The following is a 27,963-nucleotide window of genomic DNA, read 5'->3' on the forward strand; positions in this document are numbered from 1 at the left end:
TTTTTTTGTCATACATTGATATGAATCAGCCATAGATTTACACGTATTCCCCATCCCGATCCCCCCTCCCACCTCCCTCTCCACCTGATTCCTCTGGGTCTAAACTAAGTCCACATTCATCCATCCATCCATCCATTTAATATTTGGTTGCTTGCTGTGTTCTGGGTACCTTACTGGAAGCTAGGGATATAGTGGGGACACATAATAGACTTGGGACCCTTTTTCTAGTTAAGTTTGTAGTGTATATGGGGAGAACAAAGAAATGACCACATGAGCACCTACAGACTAATGTTTGTGGCAAACATGAAGTGCTCTGAAGGCTTATTAAGGGGATCTAGTTGAAGTTGGGAGTGGAGATGGCAAGTTAGACCTCTTGAGAAATGTGGATAGTAATTTATTTGTATAGTTGACTTTTCTATAACAGAAGTTATCAGGAGTTCTCTGGTGGTCCTGTGGTTAGGAATCTGCATTTTCAGTGCCATGGCCCAAGTTTAATCTCTGGTCGGGGAACTAAGATCCTGCAAGCCTTGCAGTGTGGTGCCCACCCCCAAATATATATAAATATTATATATATTTAATATGTACTATATATTAAAGTATATATAGATAAAACAAATATATAGATAAGATATAAAAATATATAGATAAAACATAACAAAAATATGCAGATAAAACATAGATTTTTATATTTTTTAAATATAAAAATATATAGATAAAATATATAGATAAAACATAAAACAAAGTTATTCTAATGCAAGGCCGGGTTTTATTCATTAGTGTAGCACCACCTAATAGAACAATGCCTGTACCATGGTCAGCCCTCAGTGAAGTGTTTATTGATGGTCATACAGTGACAGGAGAGAAAGGGGAAGGGATGCTGGCCTAGTGGTGATGAGCGAACTGCAGCTGCTCATGGACTTCACGGTGGACAACTTCCTAGCCCATGCTGGCTACCTAGATGCCAACCTGAATAAAGTTTTAGCTGCTACAGATGTATCGAATTCTGAATCTTCAGGTATGCATAGATAGCAGCAGACTTTGCCTTATAATGGTTCTTGGATTAAGAAAAAATGCACATGTTTTTATGTCTTGGTTTGGAATATCTTAGTTTCTTTGTGGCATAGCTGAAAGGAACATAACGATCATGTTTTACTGGGCTAATTAAATCGTGCTGTTATCATTTTAAGAAGTTTGCTTGGTCTTTAAATTGCAGATATTTTTGGAGTTGTGCTACTTTGATTTAGTGTTAGAGCCACTAGGGGAGAAGGAAAAAGTGTCAGCCCCCCCTGGAAACACTCTCCTCTCTTGGTTTTGATACTCCCACCCTCTCCTGGTACCACCCCACCCCGCCCCCCTATCCATGTTTAGACCTTTCTTGCTATATCTTAGTCACTTTCCCTTCACTCTTGGTCTTCTTTCAGTAAGAGGTCCTGATTACCCTCGTGATTTTAATGAACACTAATGTACTGACTATTATAATTCTCCCCTAGAACTGTTTTCTTGTGTTCAGGCTGGTATAAGATGGTTGCTTACTGGACATCTCCCTCTCTTTTTTCCCCTAGGAATCTCAAACTCACCACGACCAAATGGAATCACATCTTCACTCAAGATTGTTCCTGGTGTAACAGTTGTCCAGCTGGGTCAGAAACCTTTGTCCTGCTGGTCTTGGTGACCTCCTCAGTCTTCAAGTCCCAGCTTGAATTTCACTTTTTCTGTGATTCCTTCCTTCACTAATGCAGGTAAAGGGCTAATCACCCCCTTTGTCCTCTGGACAGCCACTATCCCTTACTCATTATTGTACTTGGCGCGTGTTGGTGTGACCAAGCGCATGTGTGCCCTGTCTGGAGGGCAGGGACTGTGTGATACCTCCGGTGCCTGTAGCAGTTTCTGTCCTTAGTGGGTACTTTGCAACCTTTGAATAATTTCTTTTTTTTTTGACCACGCCGCTCGACTTTCAGGATCTTAGTTCCCTGACCAGGGATTGAACCTAGGCCCCAGCAGTCCTAACCACTGGACCACCAGGGAATTCCCAAACCTTTGAATAATTCTTAATCTCATTCCAGTGCTTATCAGTAACTGTTGTGGTGAATATGTTATTATTGAATATCATATGAATATTACATTACTGTGGAGTGCTTAAATAAGTAATAGATTTGACTTTACCCTTTTCATATTTATTATACAGAAGTTGAAAAACTTAAAACTACAACTTTTTTTCTGTAAACCCAGTGTGGTAAGAACCCAAGGTAACATTAAACAACTTCTAGTATGTTCTGAAGATACTTCAAGTGTTCTCTGATTCATTCTTGAAAAGCAGGAAAAATATATTAAATGAACATTTTTTGTGTATTGTGCCGGCAAAAGTAGATTGTCACTTCTTACATAATGTACTTGTCTCGCTAAAATATATATTAAAAATCACCTGTGATGAAATGTTCATTTAATTTGACAAGATTTTTTGTTTTATATCTTCAGTAACTTTTTTTTTAATAAAGATTAAAAGCTGTTATATTGTAGGGAGTTTAGAAAGCACAACTATCAAAAGACAATCAAAGCCATTCATAATTTCACTGTCAGAAGTATCCACTGCTATCATCCTAATGTATTTCTTTTTCTGTGAACATGTAAAACATATACAGAGATTGTTATATTAAAACCATCTGACTTGATGATACATTGCAATGCCATAGTTTTAGAAATTCCTTTTACAATCTTGTTGTTTCATAGTATTCAGTTTTGTGAACAAACCTTTAGTGATGGACATTAACTTTTTTGCTTTATAAATAGGGCTGCAGTGAATATAAGTATTGTTAAGCTTTTTAAATGACTAATCGACTGTTTTAATAAATATGCACTATAAATGAATGCAGAGGTGTTTAAGGTGGTTAGTGTAAACGCCGATCAACAATCTGTTGAGAAGAAAGGACATTATGGTCACTGCTAGATGACACCTCTTAGGAAAATAGTCTCTGAAATCAGTCTCTGGGTTAGAGTCTGAGTTTGTCTTCCTGAGGGTTTATAAGAGCCCTTTCAAGGGGACGTGAGTGAGTTCTGGGCACAGAGGGGTTATCTGGTAGTGCTCTGAAGGGACCAGGTTCTGGGCCCCTGGCCGGCAGGAGTCGTGAGGTGAACAGGCTGCTCTTCCTGTTCTTCTGAGCATACGGAGGCCCGCTCTAGTTCTCAGGAATGGGTGGACGCAGAAGACTTGCAAGGAAGGGACATGGGCACCCACAGGTGATCAGGCAGCAGAACACAGACATGCAGAAGCATGATTAGCACGAAGCCCAGACAATCCAAGGACGGTTAAGATCCAAGCCAGGCACACACTTAACTTAATAAGTATTTTACTCTTTACCCACTGCCTTCTGGCCTTCAGAGTTTCTCATGAGATACACGATCATCTTATCGAGGATCACTTGTATGTGACGTTTTGCTTTTCTCTTGGCCTGCTTTCAAAATTCTGTTTTTTGAAAGTGTGATTATATATCTTTGGTTTCATCTTGGTGTTCCTTGACTTCTTGGATATTTATGTTCATGTCTTTGACCAAATTTGGGAGGTTTTTGGCCATTTTTTCTTCAAATACTTTACCCCCTTCTCTCTTCTGGGACACCTGTGATTCCTGTGTTGGTCTGCTTGTTGGTGTCCTACAGATCTCCTAAGTTGCGGTCACTTTTCTTCAATCTTTTTTGTTTCTGGTCCTCAGAGTTAATAATTTCTGTTGTCCTGTCTTCCAAGTTCACTGATTCTTCCTGCTCAAATCTGCTTTTGAATCCCTCGAGTCAAATTTTCACTTTAGTTACTGCACTTTTAAGCTGCAAAATTTCTTTGGCTTCATTTTAGGTTTCTATCTTTATTTGCATTTTGTTTATACATCTTGACTTTCTCTACTTCTTCTTAATCATTTTTAAGACAGTTTTAAAGTCTTTGACTGGTATATCTTCCATCTATTCTTCTTCAGGGACAGTTTATGTTGACTTGTTTTTTTTCCTTTGAGTGTGCCCTGCTTTCCTATTTCTTTGTGTGACTTGTGTTTTTTTGGGAGGGAACAGCACTGCTGAAAACTGGACATTTGAATCTAATGCAGTAACTCTAGAAATCAGATCCACCCTCTTCCCCAGGGTTTGCTGTTTTTTTGTTTGTTTGTTTTGATGTAGACTGCCTCTCTGCTGAAGGCCAGCCTGAGGTATAAACTTAAGGTTGTCTCATGTCTTTTGAGCTTTCAGGTGGGAATGAGCAGTCAACGTTGTAATTTCCCCCACATATGCATTTGGTTGTAAATGTCCTAGTTTTTACTAGTGGAAAATTAAGGGGAAATTTAGGGGGAAAATGGAAAAATGAATGGGGGGCAAAAGGGTGCTAGCTGTTTAAATCTCCTGGCATTCCAGCCCACTGGAAAGGCTTGCAACAAGGGGCCAGATGCAGCAACAATGACTGCCCACTTGTTTGTCTGCACATCTGTGATCAGAAGCAGCAATCAGTGATCAGAGCCTAGCTCCCCAGTATTTGGAGGACAGGGTCCCTTTTGCCAACCTTGACTGCAGCAGGCTGCTCCAGGAGCATATGCACAGATGCCTGCTGAGTGGCTGAAGGATAGGGAACTGCTCCTCTGCTAAGAGCTGAAATAACCACAATTACCTTCCAAGCCTTCCCTGACAAGTTGCAAGCCTTCAGTAGGCTCCAGAGTTCCACAGTAGTTACATCAGACAGATTCTGCAAGTGCACCTGTTGTGCAGGTGGAAAGACAGGTCCTGGTATTGCTTACTTGGCCATCTTCTGGCATCCTCCCTGGGTATTTGTGTATTTTGAAATTATTTCATCATGACAGTTTGTCACTTCCTCCGTCTGCAACATATGTGTGCAATAATTTGTGTGTATAACATATGTGTATTATAACTTGTGTGCAAGTTATATATAATATGCATATTAACAGTTTACTGGACTGCACCTTTTCTGTTCATGCCAGCATTTGGTGTGTTTACTTTTTTTATTTGTGCTAATGAGGTAGGCAAAAAAATACCATTGTGCTTGATCTATTTGCATTAACTGATTATTGTGCTCAGTGACTTCAGTCATGTCCAACTCTCTGTGACCCCATGGATTGTAGCCAGCCAGCCTCCTCTCTCCATGGGATTTTCCTGGCAAGAGTACTGGAATGGGTTGCCATGCCCTCCCCTAGAGGATATTCCCGACCCAGGGATCGAACCCACGTCTCCTTTACTGCAGGTGGATTCTTCACCTGCTGAGCCATCAGGGAAGCCCAAATGATTATTAGTATGAAAGAAATTTGTATTTTTTCTGGGAATTGCTGTTCATAACATTTTTATATAAATGCTTTAAATTCGGTTGTTTTCCTCTATAGTTGGCTTGAGGCTTGATAAGAAAATGAGTTTATTGGTAAGTATGGTGGCTCCAGGATCCTTATCTGTAATTTATTTTCTCACACGTTTCCAATGTGTTCATTTACATCATTTCAGTCTTTTTTTTTTTTTTTTTTTAACATTTTTAATCTTACAGTAGAGTACCTTGGAAAGTACAGTGAAAGTGAAAGAAAGAAAGTGAAGTCGCTCAGTCGTGTTTGATTCTTTGCGACCCCATGGACTATAGCCTACCAGGCTCCTCTGTCCATGGGATTTTCCAGGCAAGAATACTGGAGTAGGTTGCCATTTCCTTCTCCACATTTCAGTCTTTTGATAATTCTATAGAACTGATGAATTGCCATATTTTAACTTTATAGTCATAAGATTATTAATGTTGTACTAATGACTATTTACAAAATACTTTGACAGTTAGCTTTCATAGACACAATCTTACCACAGGTCATGAAGTTGATTGTATTCTGCAGGTAAGGAAGCTGTTCAGTTTGGTTCAGTCGCTCAGTCGTGTAGGCTTCAGTAATAATACATAGGGCACAGAGTCTCAAGGTCAAATTTTGACCCTGCAGCTGATTCATTTAATTATTCCTTTTGTCTGTCTTATTAGCTACAAAATGAAGAGGGTCTTTTTCCCCTTTATCTGTTGGCAGAATATCCAAAAGCTAAATATGTTCTTAGATTAATAGCAGTGTTACTATTTTTTAAATCTAGAAATGAGCACAGACGCAGAACAACAGCTTCTCCATCATGCCAGAAACGGCAATGCTGAAGAAGTAAGACAGCTATTAGAAACCATGGAAAGGAATGAAGTAATTGCTGACATTAACTGCAAAGGTAAGCCTTGAATGTATCTTTTCGCTTTTTCTTGTGGGTATGCACTAGGTGGCTCAGTGGTAAAGAATCTGCCAGCCAGTGCAGAAGATTTGAGTTCAGTCTCTGGGTTGGAAAGATCCTCTGGAGAAGGAAATGGCAACCCACTCCAGTATGCTTGCCTGGGGAATCCCATGGACAGAGGAGCCTGGTAGGCCATAGTCCATGGGGTTGCAAAGAGTCGGACACACCTGAGCGACTAAGTTCATACACACATATACACTACTTTATCATTTATTTAGTGCTAATCCTTTTGAACTTGCTTGCCATAAATTTCCATCTCTTATCCTAGGAAGAAGCCCTGTAAGAGTGGATCTTCTACTCCCCTCTAAGTAAGAGAAATTGAGTGTCAGTCTTTCTTTTCTTAACTTTTTATTTTATATTGGAGTATAGCCCATTAATAATGTTGAGATAGTTTCAGGTGGACAGCAGAGGGACTCAACCATACATAGACATGTATCCATTCTTCCCCAAACTTGAGATCCAGTCTTAAAATTGTCATGGATCCTAAACCTTACGAACTACAGGGATAATCCTTGAGCCCACAGGATACATGCTATGGACAATTTCTTCTTCTTGAAGACATTGCAGTTGAAGCAGCAGGTTTGAATGTTTAATGTATGCCCAGGATCATGTGAAGTACCTTAAAATACTGTCAGACAGGATCTTTCCCTCACTGAGATTAGTAGATTACTAGCTCAGACTAGTCTTTATTGCACAATATGTACAGAGTATAAGAGCTATGACATGCAGAGTGTCACGGAATGTATAAGAAGTGTGTAACTAGAACTTGAAGGATTAGTTTCTTGGAGGAAATCATCCTATGGTGATATATGAAGATTGCATAGACATAACCAGGTAAAAATAGAGAAGAAAAGGGCTCAAGGCAAAAGAAAGGTCATGTGCCAGTGTCTTGAAGTGAGAAGCAGCCTCGATGGCAGGGATTTTGCAGATAGGAGGGGTGAGTAAGTAGCAGCTGCCAAATCACAGCGTGTCTTGTGTAGCAAATACAAATATATTAAACTCAGGTGTGCAGAGAAATAGAGTTTATTTTTTAAATTGGCTCAGATGTTTCAATAAGCGCCTTCTCCTTCTGGGAGTTTGGAGGACTATATGTTAGTCCTCGGGTCCCTCCATCTCAGTGGCTTTTTTGTAAAACGATTGGCCTCCCAGAGCCTCTCATCCGTGTCCTTTCCCATCTCGGTGTATGCTAAGTCGTTTTAGTTGTGCCCATCTCTTTGTGACCCCATGGACTGTAGCCTGCCAGGCTCCTCTGTCCATGGGATTTCCCAGGCAAGAATACTGGAGTGGGTTGCCATTTCCTTCTCCAGACTATCTTCCTGACCCAGGGTTTAAACCCAGGTCTCTTTTGTTTCCTGTATTGGCAGGCTAGCGTCAACTTGGGAAGCCCATCTCATTAAGGTGGCCTTTTTTTTTTTTTTTAAAGGTGGCCCTTAACTGTAAAGGCGAGCCTTTCTCTGTGTGTACCGCCTTTGGTTCCTCTGCAGCTTTTCTCCCAGCTCATCCTTGTAGCTGAAGAAAAACACAGGGAGTCACACGCAGGTGTTTCAGTTTATTGTAAGCACAGATGTGCTCCTTGGCTGCCTCAGGAGTCTCATGTTGGCTCTTGCTGGCTTCCTGTCACCCTGACCCTCTTTAATCTTCCATCTGACACATGGCCTAGGCTTGCTGGTTCACCTTGGACACACTCCTTGGGTGTGGCCACAGGGTCTTGAGTTGACACCTGGGGGCTCAGAGCAGCCTTGAGGACCAGCATATGACCTTCCCTCTGCCCGCACTGCCGAGTTTACTTTGACTTGGCCACTGTGCAGGTTGGTGCTCGGCTTGGTGCCTGCCGGGGGCCCTTTTCCTAGCATCCCACTTGTCACTTGCCCGTTCTCATTGTTCCCTGGACCTACCTCGCTCTCTGGGCTCAGGGTCAGGAGTCATGCGTCCCATCTTACATCTTTTCCTCTCACATAGCCCCGAGTCCTTGGTGGGTATTTTCTTCTGCCACGTTGCATTCCCCTCCTTTGCTCGAGCAACTCACCCTCAGTGGGGGTGGAGTATTATCTTTGCAGCAGGGGAAGAAAACATGCTCTGAGTTGTCAGAAAGTAGCCCGAGGTGGTTCAGGGAATGCTAAAGGAATTCTAAAAATCTTCTCATCCTTCACCAGGAACCTGGTTCTGTTTTTAAAAATTTGTTTTAATTGGGGGGTAATTGCAATGTTGTGATGGTTTTTGCTATACATCAACATGAATTGGCCCTGGGCACGCTTGTGTCCCTCCACCCTGAACCCCTGTCCCCCCTCTATCCCTCCAGGTTGTCACAGATCACTGGCTTCGGACTCAATGGGAGAAGGAGAGGGTGGGATGATTTGAGAGAATGGCACTGACACGTACACATTAGCATATGTAAAATGGAAACCTGGTTCTTAATCTTTACCTTGGAGTTCTGTTCTGAAAGCTGGAAGCATACCTGGTTGGATCATCATCAGGGACCCTTTACTTTCTACTCACCTCCACCCTGACCATGGTTACCTCGGGCTAGTTCTTGAGAAGTCACCTACTAGGAAATGTAAAACTGAGAGACAGCTGTTAATGCTTTTTCAAAATTTCACCCTCATTATACTTGTCAGTCAGACTTGTCTTAAGGGTGGTTTGAAGGGTTTATGCAGAGGAACAGCTATAATCAGGTGAGGTGAGTTCGCCCACAGAAGTGAGTGGGGAGGGCTGGGACTGGGCATGTGAGTGTTTGCGGGTGGGAATCTTGGTGCCTGCCATTTCTTGATTTTCTATCTCGTTTGTTTTTCCAAACCCTGAGATGTTGAGGAAATGGTAAAGTGTAGTATAATTCTTCTGCAAGACTCAAAGTTCAACAGTCAACATAGAGATGTTATTGGTTGGAAGGAATCCAGGCAATATGATGTCTGGTTGAAGGGAGAGAGGGAATTTGTAGGTGAAGGTCAGTACTTCTAGGCTTGGGGCACAAAGGAGGAGCTAATTGGGCAGTTTTGTTTGCAGCTGTTGCCACATTAGGAGTGTGTGTTCATGTCTGTTGCTAGTAGTGAGACATTCTTGCAAATAAAATAAATGCTAATATGTTTGAATAAGATGCTTTATATAAATTCTGAGAGTAGTACTCCAAGAAATATGTTTTTAAAGCAAAATAAGAGCTTGTATTGGTAATATAAAGATGATTCTGTATGATGCTGTCCTCTCACTTTGTTGAAAGGTCTGCATGAGAAAATACTTGAGTATTACCCATAATGTGTGTATGTGCTCAGTTGCTTGGTTGTGCCTGACTCTTTGTGACCCCATGGACGGTAGTCCACCAGGCTTCTCTGTCCATGGAATTTTCCAGGCAAGAACACTGGAGTAGGTTGCCATTTCCTTCTCCAGGGGATCTTTCCTACCAGTGATGAAACTCACGATTCCCTTGTCTCCTGAATTGGCAGGCAGGTTCTTTACCACTAGCCCCACCTGGGAAGCCCATCACCCATAATGTCTGCTGGTGTTTCCAGTGTTTTCCTCTTGAGTGTAGGGTACAATTTTCTGTACATATTTCTAAAGTTGATATTTCTTACTGATCAAAAATTTTGGATATCCATAATAAATAGTGAAGAGCGTAAAGGATATTTGGAGTATTTTAAGAATAATTTAAGATTTTGGAAATTTCAACTTCTTGGTCCAGAATCCCATGTGGAAATACTAGATGTGAGGAAGCTGCTGAGTAACTCAAAGGAGACTGGGGTGGGTCATTGGGACTAGAAGCAGTGGGAGTGGTGAAAAGTGTTTAGATATAGTTAACATTTAGGAGGTAGAATTGATAGGGCTGATTGAGTTGTGGGAGGGGTGAAAAGGAGAAAGCCAGTCAAAGTGGTACTTATTTCTCCCATCCAAGTACTAACCAGGCCCGACCCTGCTTAGCTTCTGAGATCGGATGAGATCGAGCCCTTTCAGGGTGGGATGGCCATAGATAAGTGGATGTTGTTCTTCAGCTGCTCAGTCGTGTCTGACTCTTTGTGATCCCATGGACTGCAGCACGCCAGGCTGCCCTGTCCTTCAGTATCTCCCGGAGTTTGCTCAAACTCATGTCCATCTATGATGCCATGCAACCATCTCATCCTCTGTCGCCCCCTTCTCCTCTTGCCCTCAGTCTTTGCCAGCATCAGGGTCTTTTTCAGTGAGTTGGGTCTTCGCACCAGGTGGCCAAAGTATTGGAGCTTCAGCATCAGCAGCTTGTTTCTGAATTGAGAAGTGAGGTGAATAATGGGACAGTTGATTGTGAAAAGTGGGAGTGAGGACAGGGAATTTTTGTGTGCAAGTGTGAGGTAAGTGAATTCAGCTTTGTACTTCCAGAGCAGAAGGTATTCCTGTATCCTCCAGGTGGAGGTGAACAGTAGAGAATTGAATAATAGAACTGAATAAGAGATGGAAATGTGGAGTTTGAAGTCAAGAGCATATAAGCAAGTAAAGCTGTGGGAAAGCGCCAGGAGGTGTCATTGTTGGAGATTCCAGTGAAATGGCCCAGTCAGAGGAAGTAGAGAAAGTGGAAGTTTGCGCAGAGCCCTCGGAGGAAGTGCAGAGCCGTGGAGACGCCCCACGGGGTGCAGGGCTCTGGAGGCTCGGGCTGGGCTGGCCGACACTGGCCAGTGACGCGGGGTGCTGCCTGCTGGAAAGTGCCCCTAGCATCCGGCGACACAACTTACTGGGATAAAGTGAGGACAGCTTTAGTGATGTGGTGGGAAGTGAACCTGGTCCGCAGTCAGTGGGTAGCTCCTGGAGGGAACGAGTTGGAAGGAGTGTAGATGGGGAAGGGGAGTGTGAGAATGAAGGGGACGATGGTCAGAGGGGGTTCAGGACCAGAGAGGAGTTGGGTGCTTTTGCTCGTCGGATGGAAGAGATGCAAATACTTACCTGTTGCTTCCTATTTGCAATGAAAAAGGGAGAGGTTAAAGATAAGGAGGAAAAGGAGTGCCCGGGAAGTAGGAGGAGAGCATGGCATCCACGGAATGGGAAGTGTGATTATCCTAAGGCCCCAGGAGGAAGGATGGAAGGGTGCCTGTGGGCAGAAGTACGGGGGTGGATTGGTTGCTAGGAAGCCCAGAGAGTCCTACAAAAACTTCTCTTTTCCCTGAAGCTGAGAGGAGGTCGTTTGCTAAGAAGCAGATGTCTGGGAAAGAGGCTTGAGGGGAGTAGTGGGGATTGAAGTACCTGTGGTGGAGCATAGGAGAGACCCCTGAACAGGGCACCCTGGCGAGGGCTTCACCGAGGTGTGAGATCCTGACTTGATGAAGCCATAAATCTACAGGGTTCTGTTATTTTTCTTCCACCGCTGTTAGTGCCCTGACTGTGGTTATAGAAAAATTGAGCAAATGTATTTTTCAGGCTCTGAGGTTTTTCTAAGCTGCTGTGACAAAGATGGGATATTGGAGGGTATCGGCAGAGAGATGTTGATGTGAGGACCAAGAAATAGATGCTGGACTAATTGAAGGAAGTGAGGATGGTGGGGATGTTTACATATAAGCAAAGTGTTTAAAGAACTTGACAGTTGGTTCCATTGAAGAACAAGGTGGGATTTGCCTGTGTGAATAAGCTGGAAAGTGGAGACCCTGTTCCTGAGTTCAGACGTGACGGTGGTATTCGGGCTCAGGCTCTGGGATCAGATACCCAGTGGAGAACAGAGGCCAGGTTTGTGGGAAAATGAGACGAATTGATGCTTTTGAACTGTGGTGTTGGAGAAGACTCTTGAGAGTCCCTTGGACTGCAAGGAGATCCAACCAGTCTATCCTAAAGGAGATCGGTCCTGGGTGTTCATTGGAAGGACTGATGTTGAAGCTGAAACTCCAGTACTTTGGCCACATCATGCGAAGAGTTGACTCATTGGAAAAGACCCTGATGCTGGGAGGGATTGGGGGCAGGAGGAGAAGGGGATGGCAGAGGATGAGATGGCTGGATGGCATCACCGACTCGATGGGCATGAGTTTGAGTAAACTCCGGGAGTTGGTGATGGGCAGGGAGGCCTGGCGTGCTGTGGTTCATGGGGTTGCAAAGAGTTGAACACGACTGAGTGAATGAACTGAACTGAGGAAAGCTGAGTGTCTGAGACACCAGGTTACTGAATTGCAGTAGACACCCCTGTAGCGGTGGCAGGATTTGCCTCAGAGAGAGACTGTGTTGCCCAGAGTTAGGTGGTGAGGGGTGAGCCACTGGGAGGCTGTAGATAGCTTCAGAGAAAGTCTTCTGGGGTGGGGGTGGAGGCTGGGGTAGCTGTGCTTGATGGCAGAACAGAGGGATCGTAACATGAGGGAGGTCACCGGCCAAAGACCGAGTTGGGTTTCAATGGCGAGATTCACAGGGCTTCTGTCCCGTGAGGACCAGTGGGGCTGTGGAAACTGGAGGGCCTCCCCTGTCCAAGAGATAAAGGAGAATCGTTGTCATCAGAGAGAGCGAGCTGTCAGTTAAGGACCGAGGGTAAAGAGAAATGTACGTGGAATGGACTGTGGCTCACGGATGTGTTGCCTCTGGAGTCGGGGGCTCTGGTGGGCGCCCGCTGGAGAGGGAACGGTACTGGAGTCCCGTGAAGGGAAGACAGTCTCGGGGACACTGTTGGCGCTGGCAGTCCCTCTAGGAGCGGTTAAAGGTCTGTTCTGGGCACAGCGAGGCTGATGGTGGATTTTCTGTGGGCCCCAAACCTGAATCCAGGAGCTGAGAGCAGCCATTCCCTTCCAGCTCCTCCTCGGGGGGCCAGGTGGCCCCTGGGCTTCAGTAGACCCCCTGGGCGGTGGGCGTTGGTGCTTTGACAAGCTGCATTCTCTCAAGCTTGATCAGGAAGTTGGGTGACCTTCTGAAGTTTCTCAGCTCTAACGCATAGCGCCTTTTTTTCCTTCCCTAAACCGAGTTATATTGCTTGCTTTCACCACACTCAGTTGTTTTATACCTCTCCTCAGCTGGGATCTGACTTTTTATTGCTTTTTATTTTGGTTCTTGTTCTCTAGTTGGACTCGACCACACTGGTAACCCTTACCCTCGTTTCCCTAAGGTTTTATGTGAAGTCAGGACTCCGTTTTCAGTCTCTGTCTGCAGCGCTGACGGCTTTCCAGACACAGGAAAGACTGGTTCTTAGTTTCCCCTTCCTACCCAGCCTGCTAACGCGGGACAGGTTTTCAAAAAGAGGTGCTTTTCATGAAATGCTATGGCCAAGAGAACCACATCTTCGTTTGATGGTGGCAAAATGGTTAGACACTCGGCATGTTAGAGCCACAGACTAGTCGGAATGTAACCCCCATCAGGTCTCCTGCCCCTCTTTTAAGAACGAGGACATTGAGTTAGAAGGTGGCAAGAATCTGGGCCCTGTTGAGTCCTAATCCATCTCACTGCACACCCTTTTTAGTGTAATGTCTCGTGTCTCTCTCACATCAGCAGTGCTGGGTGAAAGGGAGCCCCTGACCAGTATGTTGGAGCAGCTACTAGGGAGAAATTTTACTGTAAAGTTACCTTACTAACATCTAAAAATGCCTTTTTCCATTTTTTTTTAGGAAGAAGTAAGTCTAATTTGGGCTGGACACCTCTTCACCTGGCGTGCTACTTTGGACATAGACAGGTGGTCCAGGATCTGTTAAAGGTATTTTTATGGCTTTGATTTTTCAATAAATAGAAAATATGGCTACTATGTAAATTTCTATTAGAAGTCTTAGGAAAAGCCATTTGGACCATAATGCATAATGGCCTTAGCAATGGCTTATCACTTGATTTTTCTTTGCTAAGTACACGAATTTGATTAGCTTAATTAAAATTCTGGTTTTTTTAGTTGTTTGTTTTTTACATTATTGACTTTTTAAAGTTGCAAAAATAAACATAGGAATTAATGGAGATACTGCATTGTTTTTTTGAGCATAGTTTAAAAAAATAGCCAAAGCACATTTTATGTATTTAAAAAATAATGTCATAATCTGTTAATGAGCACTGTGTAATTTAAGAACTCGTATTTCTCAGTTCTGTGATGAATAATTTTTCACTCATACTGATATTTCTGAAATTGGATTGCATTTTAAAATTGATTTGTTGGCCCCAAATATGAAATCCGGGAGCCAAGGCAGCACTTGAAGCTCCAGTTCCCCCACCATTTACTTTGTGATGTCTGTTTCTTTTTTCCCTTAAGACTTATTAAATTGGTGGAAAAAATATGCTATTTTATTCAGAGATGGTTTTCCTTTTTTTTTTAAATGTTTGTGTTTCTAAAGTAGAATGAAGGGCAGATAGATTTCTAAACAAAAGAAACTTTTCTGTTAAGTAGATTTTTCATTTCACGAAGCTTACTTTTGGATTGGCCAAAAGGTTTGTTTGGGTTTTTCCAAACGAACCTTTTGGCCAACCGAGTATATTAATGTGAACTGAGTTATTTTTACTAGTGACAACCAGTCACTATTAAGTATTTTAATTTTTTTAAATATTGACTGTATTCTTAGGAAATTATTTTCACCTCTGTATATTTCTTGATATGTGGAAGATGTTTAAAGCTTTCATGTTTACTAGGCTGGTGCAGAAGTAAATGTATTAAATGACATGGGAGACACGCCGCTTCATCGGGCTGCCTTTACAGGACGAAAGGTGAAAAACATTCCATGTTCAGTGTTTTCAAGTGAAATATTTGGAAAATCAGCCACAAATGTTTTCTCCTTTATAGTGCTAGGAATAGCAACTGGGAAAAGCCACAAAAATTGTATATACCAGCACTTTGGGTCAAAAAGACCACAGGCTCTTAGTGACGGACAGTGAGGTCAATTATGAAAGTCGTGGGGCTCCACTCTAGTGGCCCTGATAGAAGTTCATTCAGCCTCTACTTGTGTCCCCAGGAGTGGGGAACTCCTGCACCTTCTTTATCATTTTTTTAAACAGTTTTTTTTTGGGAATGATTTACACTGCCTGAAACTTACCTGCTGTGAGTATACAGCTAAGTGATTTTTTTGGTACACTTACACAGTTGTGCCACCATGACCACAGTCCAGTTTTGGAATATTTCCATTTGCCACAGAGAGCTTCCTTGTGCCTGTTTGTATTCATTTCTTGTTTCTTGTCAAGCCTCAGACCACCACTGATATGCTTTCTGTCTCTAGATGTTTGCTTTTTCTAGACATTTCTTGTAAATGGAATCATAGCAACATTTGTGTCTAACTTCTTTAGTATAATGTAGTTAAGGTTCATCCATGGCATAGCGTGTGTCAGTAATTTGTTCCTTTTTTGGGCTGAATAACATTCTGTTGTATGCATATACCACATTTTTAAGTCTGTCTTCTGTTTATTGGAGAGACTTTTCCCTCTGTATTGCCTTGACACCTTTTGTGGAAATCGGTTGACCATAAATGGGTTTGTTTCTGGACTTCCGTACTCTTTGTTTGATCTATATTCTATCCTTACACCAATAACACACTGTCTTATTACTGTAGCTTTGTAATTAAGTTTTGATATTGAGTAGTGTAAGTTCTCCAAACTTTTAATCTTTTAAAAAATTATTTTGGCTGTTCTCAGTCAAAAGTTTGTTTCTATATAAATTTTAGGATTATTCAGTCAATTCTTATAAATACACCTGATGGCATTTTGATAGAGATTGTGTTGTCTTGAACCTATTGATAAAGTTGGGAAGAAATGACAGATTAAAAACACTGTCTTCCAATCCAAGGACATCAAATGCCTCTCCACTTATCTAGATTTTTAATTTTGCTCAGCAGTGTTTTGAAGTTTTCAATATAGATCTTGTATTCTTGTGGTTAAATTTATTTCTGTGCATTGTATTTGTTTTGGTGCTATCTTGATGGAGTTTTTCTCAATTTCTTTTTTGATTTCTTATTGCTGCTGTATAGAAAGACAGTTTTTACGTTGTTCTTGTGTTCATGCTGAACTTGCTTTTTAGGGCTAGTATGTTTTTGCAGATCCCATAGTATTTCCTATATACTGGGTCATACCATCTGCAGATAAAGGCAAATGTACTTCTTGCTCTGCAATCTGGATTCTTTTTTTCTCTTTGTTTTACGAACTAGATTCTAGTTTAGTGTTGAATACAGTGAGAGGAGAAATCTTTGCCTTGATTATTTTATCTTTGGAAATAGCATCTGGTCTTTAACCAGTAAGAATGATGTTAGTTGTAAATTTCTCTTAGATGCCTTTCATTAGGTCAGGAAGCTTTCTTCTGTTTCTAGTTTGTTTTTTCTTTTTATCATGAATGGCTATCATGTCTTTTGAAATGATCATGGATTTCTGTTTATTACTCTTAATACGGTGAGCATGTCCTTAGTTGCTCAGTTGTGTCCAACTCTTTGTGACTCCATGAACTGTAGCACATCAGGCCCCTCTGTTTATGGGATTATCCTGGCAAGAATGCTGCAGTGGGTTGCCATTTCCTACTCTAGGGAATCTTCCAACCCAGGGATCAAACCCATGACTCCTGCTGTTCCTGCATTGGCAGGCAGATTGTTTACCAGATTCTTCCCATATTAATGGGAAGCCCATTAATGTGGTATATTACATTAAATTGGAGATGTTAAGCCAGCCTTGCATTCCTACATAAATCCCACTTGGTATTGATTAATCCTTTTTATATGTTGCTGGATTCTATTTTCTGATATTTTCTTAAGGATTTTTTTGGGTCTGTATCCCTGAGAGATACTGCTCTGTAGTTTTCTGTAGATGTGTTTGTCTGGCTTTGGTAACAGGGTAATACCAGCCTCATAGAATGAGGTGAGAAGTGGTTTTTCCTCCTCTGCTTACTGAAATAGCTTGTGAAGGATTTGTATTATTCTTTCTAAATATTTGATGAGGACTTCCCTGATGGTCCAGTGGCTAGGATTCTGCACTCTCAATGCAGGGGGCCCAGGTTCAAACCCTGGTCAGGGAACTAGATCCCACATGCCACAACTGAGACCCCTCACGGCCAAATAAATAAGCAAATATTTTTAAAAAAAAAACAAACAAAAAAAATAAATATTTGATGAAATTCACCAATGAAACCATCTATGCTTGGATTTTCTGTGAGAGACGATCTTAAATTACCAAATCAATTTAATCATTTAATACAGATCTGTTCAGACTTTATGCTTCTTCCTGAGTCAGTTTTGGTTATTTTGTCTTTCTAGGTATTTTCCCTTTTTACCCAAGTTGTCTAATTTGTCTGTATAAAGTTATTAATAATAGTAATTTATAAATTTCCTTGTGATTTCTTCTTTGATCCACAGGTTAAATAGAAGTATATTGTTTGCCAAATATTTGGAGATTTCCTAAATTTCCATTGTTAATTTCTAATTTAACTTCTCTTATGATCAGATAACTTACTTTAAATTATTCTTTGAAGACTATTTTAAATACTTTTAAAATTTATTCGGAATTATTTTACAGTATAGCATTTGATCTATCCTGGAGAATGTTCCTGAATGCTTGAAAAAATGTCTACTTTGAGGCAGAGGATTCTATAAATGCACATTAGGTTAAATTACTGGTAGGACTGTTGAAATCTCTTATCCTTAACTAATTTGTTTTATCAGATACTGAGAATGTGAGGTATTGGTGTCTGCAACTATAATTCTTGAATTGTGTATTTTTAATTTTGTCAGGTTTTGCTTCATGAATTTTGTGGCTCTATTAGATGGATATCCATTTACAGTGGGATTATGTGGGATATGTTATATGGGATATACATACCTTCATGATGTATTAAACTTTTTATCATTATTTGTGTCTTTCTTTGCCTTCAGTAATATTTCTTACCATAAAGTTACTTTTGTTTTATGTTACTGTAGCCACTCTAGTGCTCTTACAGTTACTAGTTATGTTTTTTCTCCCTTCTTTTACTTTCAACATCTTTGTATCTACCATGTCTGTTGTTGGCAGGATATAACTCAGTTTTGTGTTTTTATCTTCTGAAAATTTCTCCTTTTTGATGTAGTGTTTAGCCTGTTATTCAGTCGCTCAGTCCTGTCTAACTCTTTGAGACCCCCATGGACTGCAACTTGCTAGGCTTCGCTGTCCTTTACTATCTCCTGGAGCTTGCTCAAACTCATGTCCATTGAGTCAGTGATGCCATCGAACCATCTCATCCTCTGTTGCCCGCTTCTCTGCCTGCCCTTAATCTTTCCCAGCATCAGGGTCTTTTCCAGTGAGTCAGCTTTTTACATCAGATGGCCAAAAAGTATTGGAGCTTCAGCATCAGTCCTTCCAGTGAAGAATTCAGGGTTGAATTCTTTTAGGATTGACTGGTTTGATCTCCTTGCTGTTCAAGGGACTGTTAAAGAATTTTCTCCAACACTACAGTTTGAAAGCATCAGTTCTTTGGCACTCAGCCTTCTTTATGGTCTTCCTCTCATATCTGTACATGACTACTGGAAAAACCATAGCTTTGATGATATGGACCTTTGTTTAGTCTATTCACATTTAATCATTAATAACTTTGGACTTACATTTTCTATGTTGTATTCTTTTTCTATATGCCTCAAGTTTTTTGTTCCTTTGTTTCTCCTTTATTGCCTGCAATTGTTTTACACAAATATTCTTTATCATTTTATCCCTCTGGATATTAAACTTGTTGGACATATAACAGCAGCTTTATACTTTCTATCTGCTAAATGCAACAGATGTAGATAACACCTCCCTTATGGCAGAAAGCAAAGAGGAACTAAAGAGCCTCTTGATGAAAGTGAAAGGGGAGAGAGAAAAAGTTGGCTTAAAATTCAACATTTAAAAAAATGAAGATCATGGCATTGGGTCCTATCACTTCATGGCAAATAGATGAGGAAACAATGGAAATAGTGACAGACTTTATTTTCTTGGACTCCAAAATCACTGCAGATGGTGACTGCTGCTGCTCCTGCTAAGTCGCTTCAGTCGTGTCCGACTCTCTGTGACCCCATAGACGGCAGCCCACCAGGCTCCCCCGTCCCTGGGATTCTCCAGGCAAGAACACTGGAGTGGGTTGCCATTTCCTTCTACAATGCATGAAAGTGAAAAGTGAAAGTGAAGTCGCTCAGTCGTGTCCGATTCTTAGCGACCCCATGGACTGCAGCCTACCAGGCTCCTCCGTCCATGGGATTTAGCAGGCAAGAGTACTGGAGTGGGTTGCCGTTGCCTTCTCCGCAGATGGTGACTGCAGCCATGAAATTAAGATGCTTGCTTCTTGGAAGAAAAGCTATGACCAACCTAGACAGCATATTAAGAAGCAGAGACGTTACTTTGCCGGCAAGGGTCCATGTCTAGTCAAAGCTGTGGTTTTTCCAGTAGTCATATATGGATGTGAGAGTTGGACCATAAAGAAAGCTGAGCGCCAAAGAATTGCTGCTTTTGAACTGTGGTGCTGGAGAAGACTCTTGAGAGTCACTTGGAGACAAGGAGATCCAACCAGTCAATCCTAAAGGAAATCAGTCTTGAATATTCACTGGAAGGACTGAAGCCGAAGCTCCAATACTTTGGCCACCTGATTCGAAGAGCTGACTCATTTGAAAAGACCCTGATGCTGGGAATGATTGAAGGTGGGAGGAGAAGGGGACGACAGAGGATGAGATGGTTGGATGGCATCACCGACTCGATGGATGTACATTTGAGCAGGCTCCGGGAGTTGGTGATGGACAGGGAAGCCTGGCGAGTTGCAGTCCATGGGAGTCTCAAAGAGTTGGACAGAACTGAGTGACTGAACTGAACTTAAATTCAACATATGGACCCACTGAAAGTCAGTTTCTACTGCTTTTTTTGAAGTATGGGTCATATTTCCATTTTTTGCATGTTTCACAACTTTTACCGAAAGCTGAACATTCTATATAATGTATTTTAGCAACTCTGAATTCTGATTTTTTTCCCCTTGAGGTTATTATATTTGAGGTTATTATATATATATTTTTTTTATAAACTTGCCTAGTCTTCATCTGTGAAATCTGGAATGTGTCTGGCCTGCTGATGTCTCTTTTCTCTTTTTAAACATACATATATATATATATAGAGAGAGAGTAGTTTTCTTTTTTTAATATTTATGTATTTATTTCCAGTACTCTTGCCTGGAAAATCCCACGGACGGAGGAGCCTGGTAGGCTGCAGTCCATGGGGTCGCTAAGGGTCAGACACGACTGAACGACTTCACTTTCACGCATTGGAGAAGGAAGTGGCAACCCACTCCAGTGTTCTTGCCTGGAGAATCCCAGGGACGGGGGAGCCTGGTGGGCTGCCGTCTCTGGGGTCGCACAGAGTCAGACACGACTGAAGCGACTTAACAGCAGCAGCAGCATGTATTTATTTGGGTGCATCAGGACTTAGTTGCAGCATACAGGATCGTTGATTGTGGCACAGGGATTCTCTAGTTGTGGATCATAGGTTCAGTAGTTGTGGCATGATTTTAGTTGCCCCACAGCATACGGGATCTTAGTTCCCCAACCAGGGGTCAAATCTACATCCCTTGCATCGCAAGCAGAATTCTTAACCACTGGACCACCAGGGAACGTCTCTGCTCATTTTTTAAAAACTGTCTTAACGTCTGAGTGTGGTTTCTGTTATGTACTGGATGTGTGTGTCCCCCTGAGATAGAAATCCCAGTGTGATGGTATTAGGAGACAAGGCCTTTGGGAGGTGATTAAGTCATGATGGTAGACCTTTTGTGAAGGAAATCAGTTCTCTTACAAGAGAGACCCCAGAGGGTTCTTGGGCCCCTTCTGCTGAGTCAGTACAAAGTGAGAAGAGGATGTCTGTGAACCAACAAATAGGCTTGCTCCAGCCTCCAGCTCTGTTTGTGCCTTCATCTTGGTCTTCCCAGCCTCTGAAACTGTGAGAAATAAATCATATTTAAGCCATCCAGTCTGTGGTGGCTTTGTTTTAACAGCCTCAATGGACTAAATTTCCTAGACTCCAACCCCCGCGTCTGCGTAGTGCTCAGCCAGTGTTCGGGTGGAGGTTTTACCCGAGTGCTCAGTCCTGTGAGGCTTCTACCCTCTGCTGATGGGGTCCGTGGGTGTTTGGAGAGCGCGGTCAGCTTTAAGCCTTAAGCCGTTCCTCACTTCTCCCTCTGCTGTTGCTTTGCACAGGGCCTTCTCCTGTGGCCCCCGCACTCTCAGCTAGGAGTGTGTGGGTGGCTTACCTCGTCCTTCGTTGGTTCTCTCACTTCCAGGCTCTTTTGCCGTTTGCCCTGGGTAGTAGGCATAGTACGGCCTTCCAGAGATGTGCTCATCCTAGTTCCTAAAGCCTGTGGGTGTGCTGGGTTACATGGCGATGGGAAGTCAAAGCTGCAGATGGAAGTGAGGTTGCTCATCAGCAGACCTTAAAATAGGAAAGTTGTTCTGGATTATCTGGTGGGCCCGGTAACCACAGAGGCCCTTAAAAGGGAGGGAGGCAGAAGGGTCAGAGGGAGAAGGAGAGGGGCTGAGGAGAGAATGGGCAGAGAGATACAGTGATTCTGGCTTGGAAGATGGAGGAAGGGGACCAAGGAACGTGGGCAACCTCTAGAAGCTAGAGAAGCAAGGCAGTGAGTTCTCCGCTAGAACCTCTGAAAGGACGGTAGCCTTGCTGATGCCTTGATTCTAGCTCGGGAAGGCCCATTTTGAACTTCTGAAATACCTGCTGGGTTTGTGGAAACAGACTCAAAAGGTGATACACTCTCATGGGAAAAGGAGCCTTGTGATGTGGGTTTTTCCATTTGTTTCCTACTGAATTTGCTACTTTGACTGACAAAACCTCTTGTCCTTTTGCTCCAAATCATTTCCCTCTGGCAGAGCTACTGATTTTCATGGCCAGTCCTGGCCTGGTCAGATTTCTTGGGAAATGGGAGTTGGGGCATGACCATAGCCTATGGCTAGGTTAAAGACTCCTGTTGTTCTTACCTGAAGTTGTAGTTCCTGTTGAGCGTGCCTCTCAATTTGTTTCTTTAATCCAGTGATCCCCAACCTTTTTGGAACCAGGGACCAGTTTCATGGATGACAGTTTTTCAAGGACCGGGGGCCGGTAGGGGTGATTTGATGATGATTTAAGTGCATTACATTTATTGTGCACTTATCACCCCCACCTCAGATCATCAGGCATTAGATCCCAGAGTTTGGGGGCCCCTGCTTTAGTCGATGCCTCGCCCCATGAAATGAGTAGTTTTCTAATTTTGTCCAATTTTGTCCCCATTTTTCAGGACGATAATTCACTGATCTCCATGCCACCATAGCCAAAATTTACTTCACCTCTTTTTCCTGGTACTTTTTTTTTTATTTCAATGATCTGGTAAATTAACTATGGCATAGAGTGCATTTCTTGTTTGTTCTGATTATTAACCATTGTCTAACATACTCCATAAAGGTAGTTTTGTAATCCCCATAATTGGAAGATTTATGTGCATATATCACAAGTTAAAAATTAGCTTATTATATGGTTTTATACTTTTCATTATTATGATTAGACTTAACTGATTTTCATATAAATTATTAATCAACCCAATAAGTGTGTGCTCAGCATGTTTGAATTAGTACATTCCACACTGTTTGGTCTATTTGTTCATATGTTGATATTTGTGGACCAGATATGGAGTCTTTAATTAAAAATACCCATTATACTGAAAAAAAATTAAGGTAGTGGGTTAATTGCTATGCTTGACTCTGAGGTCAGAGGAGGGGGGAGGTTAAAAAGTGAGCTGCAGATACTTTAATTTTCCTGACTCATATGTGAACTGCTTGTTGTTTTCCTTCATAGCCCTGCCCTTCTCATTCTTCTCTGCGCACCTAGGAGAGTTCTTGGCCGTCTATTTCTACATGACCCATGTCTACCTGTTCTTGAAAGTGTAGCTCAAATGTTGTTTCCTTAAATTCTTTCCTGACTTCCTGCAATGAGAAGGAAGCTGTTATTTTCCAGATTTCCTGAGAATATGATAGAATTGTCATTCATGTTTTACATGGTATCTTAGTTGCTGTGTCTTAATTCTACCACTAGATTGTATTAATCGTGCTCCCAAGGAATTTATATATTTCACTTATCTTGTATCCTCCACAAGCACCAGTCTTACTGCATAATTACCATCTGTGTAATTACCTAGATCCAATCAGTTCATTGATCTGTGCTGGCTTCTTTGCATATTTGACTATTTCCTTGAACTTGGAACATAAGACCATGCTAAATTAGGCCTTAGTTTGATTTGAACATTAGCATACACATGATGTTATCACTTGTGTTAGAAAATAAGATTAAGCTGAAGCTAAATGGTTGTGCCACGGATGAAACATTAAAAATTTATGTGCTCAATATCTAAGCATGATTAAATTTTGAAAAAGTTTAATTTCTAATTGTACTCATGAAAGGAATCAAATTATCCTCTTCTGCTGTGATCTTTTACCACGAAGATAGTTTAAAATATGATTGGGTGGTGATTTAATAAATAGAATGAGGAGTTGAAAAGGGATGTGGTTTGTTACAAAGCACTTTAAATTCTTATCCTTTCAAATATATAAAATGCAGCTTCCAAAATTTTATAAGGAACCTGGTAGGCTTTTCTTGGTCCATTAGCGACCTCTACTGTTCTTTAATAAAAATTAATATTTCAGGATTTTAAGATGTTGTATTTAGCATTTGTTCCTTTATTTTTCAAATACAGTTCTGTTTCTGGGGTTTTTACATCTTCTATAATCAGCTGAATATAGGAATACAGTTAATAATTGGATTGTGGTATGGACTTTTTTTCCACTTACTATCTTCTACTGGAGCTGAGTCTGCGTCAAAATCAAGGCTTCCTGTGTTCTGTCTCAGGTATTTTGTGTCTCTCACCTGGAATCTAGAGGATACAGGTAATCCTGGCATCTACATAAGCTTATCTGTCTTGTTCCCTAGGATATGCTTTCTCATGCTTATATATTGAGTGTCTTCTGTGAGTCGAGCACTGTCCAGACAACTTGACGTGTATTGTTGTATTTACCAGAACATGACATCCCTAAAATAGAGGTATAAACATTGCTATTTCTTGTAGGTTGAGCTTCTGAGAAGGGAGATGGAGGTTAGTGTGCAACAGGCTTATCGGAGTGCAAAGGGTCACACCAGTGGAAGGAGGGGTGAGCAGAGGCTGGGGTCAAGCTGATGCTCCCACGAGGGCTGCCTCCGCTGACCGTGGGGAGCTCCTGTTGCTGTAATCAGCTTTGGGGCCTCAACTGAATCTTCTTCTCCCTCTTGGACTATCTGCTCTAGAATCCCCCTCCCCTCGGCTAGCAGATCTGGTTTTTGGGGCTTACCTGGTGGTGGGGCTCAGGCCCCCAAGCCTGGAGGTCCCAGTCCTTGGATACCATGCCTTCTTAGACTGGGGTTGTTACACTTGTCCATTTACTGTCAAAGTTGGACAAGGAAACACCAGGAGACACTTCAGTGTATCGTCTGCACATGAAATGTGGTCCTGTGTTTCTGTTGTGTATAGTCCTCCTTTCTTCTGATGTTCAAGTTAATTACCTCTGCTAAGGTGGTGACTCTTCTTGCCTCCTGGTCCTTTGACACAGGAGCCGAATGTTCAGGTCTCCTCTCTCATCTGGCACAGGAATCAGAGCGTTGCTGCTCGGATGTGGAATATGCTGTCCCTAACCCGAAGAACAGCCAGGCGTTGTGCTTCCCCCTTTGTTTCAGGAAGTGTGAGATGGAAGTGCAAGTTCATCACTTTGGGGGCAGTGCCCTGACATCACCCATACCATTGAACCCCTGAGAATTTACTGACACAAAAAAAGCCCCTGAAACATAAGAATGCCCACCCTTTGTAGCACATGTATCTTATTAGGGCCTTCAGCATTCTCCTTCTGGCTCATCTGGTTTTATTACCAGGACATCATTGGTGAAGTGGACCAGGGTGATTTCTGCAGGATGCCTAGATGGTTCTGAGGCAGAATTATCAGTGTGAATGTGTACTGTTGTCTGTGTGAATACACTGTCTTCTGTCTTTTTTTCTTAATGAGGCTAGATAGGAATATGTTTGCCAGATCAGTTGCTGTGTACTGTGTACTTAGGTGCTGTTAACCAGCTCCAGCAAAGATGCAGCCTCTGGCAGAGTGGCTAGAATTGGGGCTGTCTGGTTGAGTTTGTGGGAGTCCCCTGCCATCCTCCGCTTTCCTTCTGGTTTCGCAGTGACAGAGTGGTGAGTGAAATGGAAGCGTGTAGGGACCATCAGCCCTGCATACTCGGGTTTTTAAGGGTGGCACTAATTTCTGTCATCCTCCCTGAGTGAGATATTGGTTTTTGTTAATCCTGGCCGGGATATGGGGTAGGGCAGACTTAGAGCCTTCCATGTGGCTTTTTTACACTGTAGACCAAGGAAGGGATATGAGCGTTTGCCAACAACTTAACATATCTGCTCCAGTTACACATTTAGGGACTAGGAGAGTATCCTCTGGATGTGTTTGTGAACTCAGTGCATGCACTCTGAAGCAGACCTGGCCCAGGTGTCTTTTACTATCTCATTCCTCTGTGTGCCTTCTGTCTAACAGAGGGACCAGATAATGCTGAGTCTCTTGCATCTTATACTTAGTAACTTGTGAAATGTTTGGGTTTTCCCATTTCCCTGGTGTACAGTTACTTGAGTAAATGGTCATTGGTCCCTTTGGGGATGGTCTGAGAGATTCATGACTGAATATTTGCTTTGGGGCTGCAGAATCCTCCCTTCCAGGGTCTGGCCTCTCCTTCAATAACATAGTTCTAAGTCTGAAATTGAATCAGGTCCAGAGACTGGACATGGTATCATGACTTTTATTGGAGCATCTGTCTTTGGCTTCTGACCATTGTTGATTTCTTTTGATGGTACAAGTTGAGGTGTATCTGGAAGTTTCCTAGCAGCATGAACAAAGCAGTGGCCCCCATTATAGGAGTCAAAATGCCAGAAATGCCATGGCAGATAATTGAAGGAGGTTTTAAATAAGCAGGCATGCTGAGTTGAATATGGATCATACCATATAGTTTTGTGCCCTGGGAGGGCCTGGAAATACGTCATCTACCAAAACACTGAGAAATCATGGGCAGAAAAGGCGCCAGCACCACTGAGAAACTGTTTCTATGTCCTCCGAGATCCAAGAACTGCCTGTAGGAAATTGCGTTGCAAGGAACTTCCCTGGTGATCCAGTGGTTAAGATTCCGTGCTTCCACTGCACGGGGCGTGGGTTCCATCCCTGGTTGGGGAACTGCTAAAATCCTGCATGCCACCAAGAAAAAGGAAATGGCTGTGCAGATCTGCTTCACTGGTAGCAGTGGGGATAGGCCCCCAAAACAGTAGAGGCTTGGAGGTGGCACGTAAACATCAGAAATCAGGTGGCTGTAGTTACGGTAATGAATGAGTGAGTTCAGAGGGTTGAGAGGGCTGACCTGCAGAGAGTTATGGAAATAGTTAACAGGATATAGCATTTCAGAAGGCAAATTGCCCTGGAGTTACCAGAGCAAATGGTAGCAGATACTGCTTTCGTCATCTTTTTCTCCTTTTTATTCTTTTTTGCTAGATTCAGAAAGTACTACTTGATGCAAATTCTTCAGTAACTTACTATACATTTGTTAAATGGATACTGGCCACAGACATGGGTGCTCCGTTCTCTGTTTTCTCTCTTTTCCCCTTTTTCTACCTCTTCCTCCCTCCATGCCATTTTTTTTCTCTTAGTGTTTGACTAATTTCTGTTGATCTGTCTTCAGATTTACTGACTGTTTTCTCAGCTGTGCTCTGATGTCTACTGAGGTCATAAAGGCATTCTTTATCTTATTTCTAGCATTTTCCTTTGACTCTTAAAAATTTTTTTTTTTTAATTTAATTACTTGGCTGTACTGGGTCTTAGTTGCAGCATGTGAACTCTGAGTTGTGGTGTGTGGGATCTAGTTCCCTGATTAGGGATTGAACCCTATCTCCCTGTGTTGGAAGGAAGTCTTAACCGCTGGACCCCCAGGGAAGTCTCAGTGATTCGCTATTTTTAAGGTTTTGTCCCGTATTTTCCAGAGCTGTGCTCTCACAAAGCTGATCACCTCTCTGGGAAAAGGCTCTACGAAGTCCGTTTCTCTTGCTGCATCCTTGGCTGCTCTTCTGGTTCCTACCTGTTTGTGTTTGCTCATTTTCCTTACTTTTCATTTTAGGTGTTCCTCTGATTTTTTAAAATCACTCTTCTCTTTCCTCTTGAAACCGTCCCCATAAGAAACCCATCTGCCCTTAAGGCTTCATTATTTCTCCTGGGGGATTATTTGGAAATCTATCTTGACCTCATACTTCTTTCCAGACATCCAGGTCTTCTGTCTTCGCTGTGTGTTTGGGCTCCTCACTGCTCAGGGATCTGGAATTTCACATTTCTAACATGGGATGTCTCTTCCATCACACAAGTTCTTTATGCAGTATTTGTGTTGGTCATTGAAGTATGTGTCACTTTAAATTCTCTTTTTTTACTGATGCTTGAGAACATGCTCACTGCTTTTTACCTGGACTGCCGTCTCCCAGTGCCTTTTCTTTTTTTTCCCCAACCTCATAATTCCACCCTGTCCAGCAATGCCCCAGTCAGTATCCTAATCTCAGCTCTGATTTTCGTCAGCACTTTTTCTTTCTTGGATCCCTTCAGTATTCATTATCCAAATATGTTTTCCCTGACGTGTGGAGGGCCTTGTACAGTGTAAGAGTTTAAGTATGTTAACTGAATAATTAAAGAGTGTGGAGAGTTGGCAGACCATGCAGAAGAGAACCACATATTCAGTTGACACAAGGAAAACTTGTTAGGGAACAGTGGTTGGAGCTGGAATTTT

At 42.2% G+C, this 27,963-nt stretch overlaps 1 protein-coding gene and 1 non-coding gene across 3 annotated transcripts in view; both read left to right on the plus strand.

The window, feature by feature from the left end:
- Nucleotides 1-27,963, plus strand: part of OSBPL1A (oxysterol binding protein like 1A) — a 214,066-nt gene that overhangs the window by 7,140 nt on the left and 178,963 nt on the right. For both annotated transcript variants that reach the window (XM_043444522.1, XM_043444523.1), the window contains exons 2-5: nucleotides 1,563-1,739; nucleotides 6,085-6,207; nucleotides 13,785-13,870; nucleotides 14,782-14,856. In XM_043444522.1, the coding sequence (XP_043300457.1) occupies nucleotides 6,087-6,207; nucleotides 13,785-13,870; nucleotides 14,782-14,856 (282 nt within the window). In that variant the 5' untranslated portion in view covers nucleotides 1,563-1,739; nucleotides 6,085-6,086. The remainder of the gene's footprint in view (nucleotides 1-1,562; nucleotides 1,740-6,084; nucleotides 6,208-13,784; nucleotides 13,871-14,781; nucleotides 14,857-27,963) is intronic.
- Nucleotides 17,065-17,137, plus strand: TRNAE-CUC. Its single transcript has one exon. It is a non-coding gene; the product is annotated as a tRNA-Glu (tRNA).

This window comes from Cervus canadensis, chromosome 23, assembly GCF_019320065.1.
Source record: "Cervus canadensis isolate Bull #8, Minnesota chromosome 23, ASM1932006v1, whole genome shotgun sequence".
Taxonomy (NCBI): Eukaryota; Metazoa; Chordata; class Mammalia; order Artiodactyla; family Cervidae; genus Cervus; species Cervus canadensis.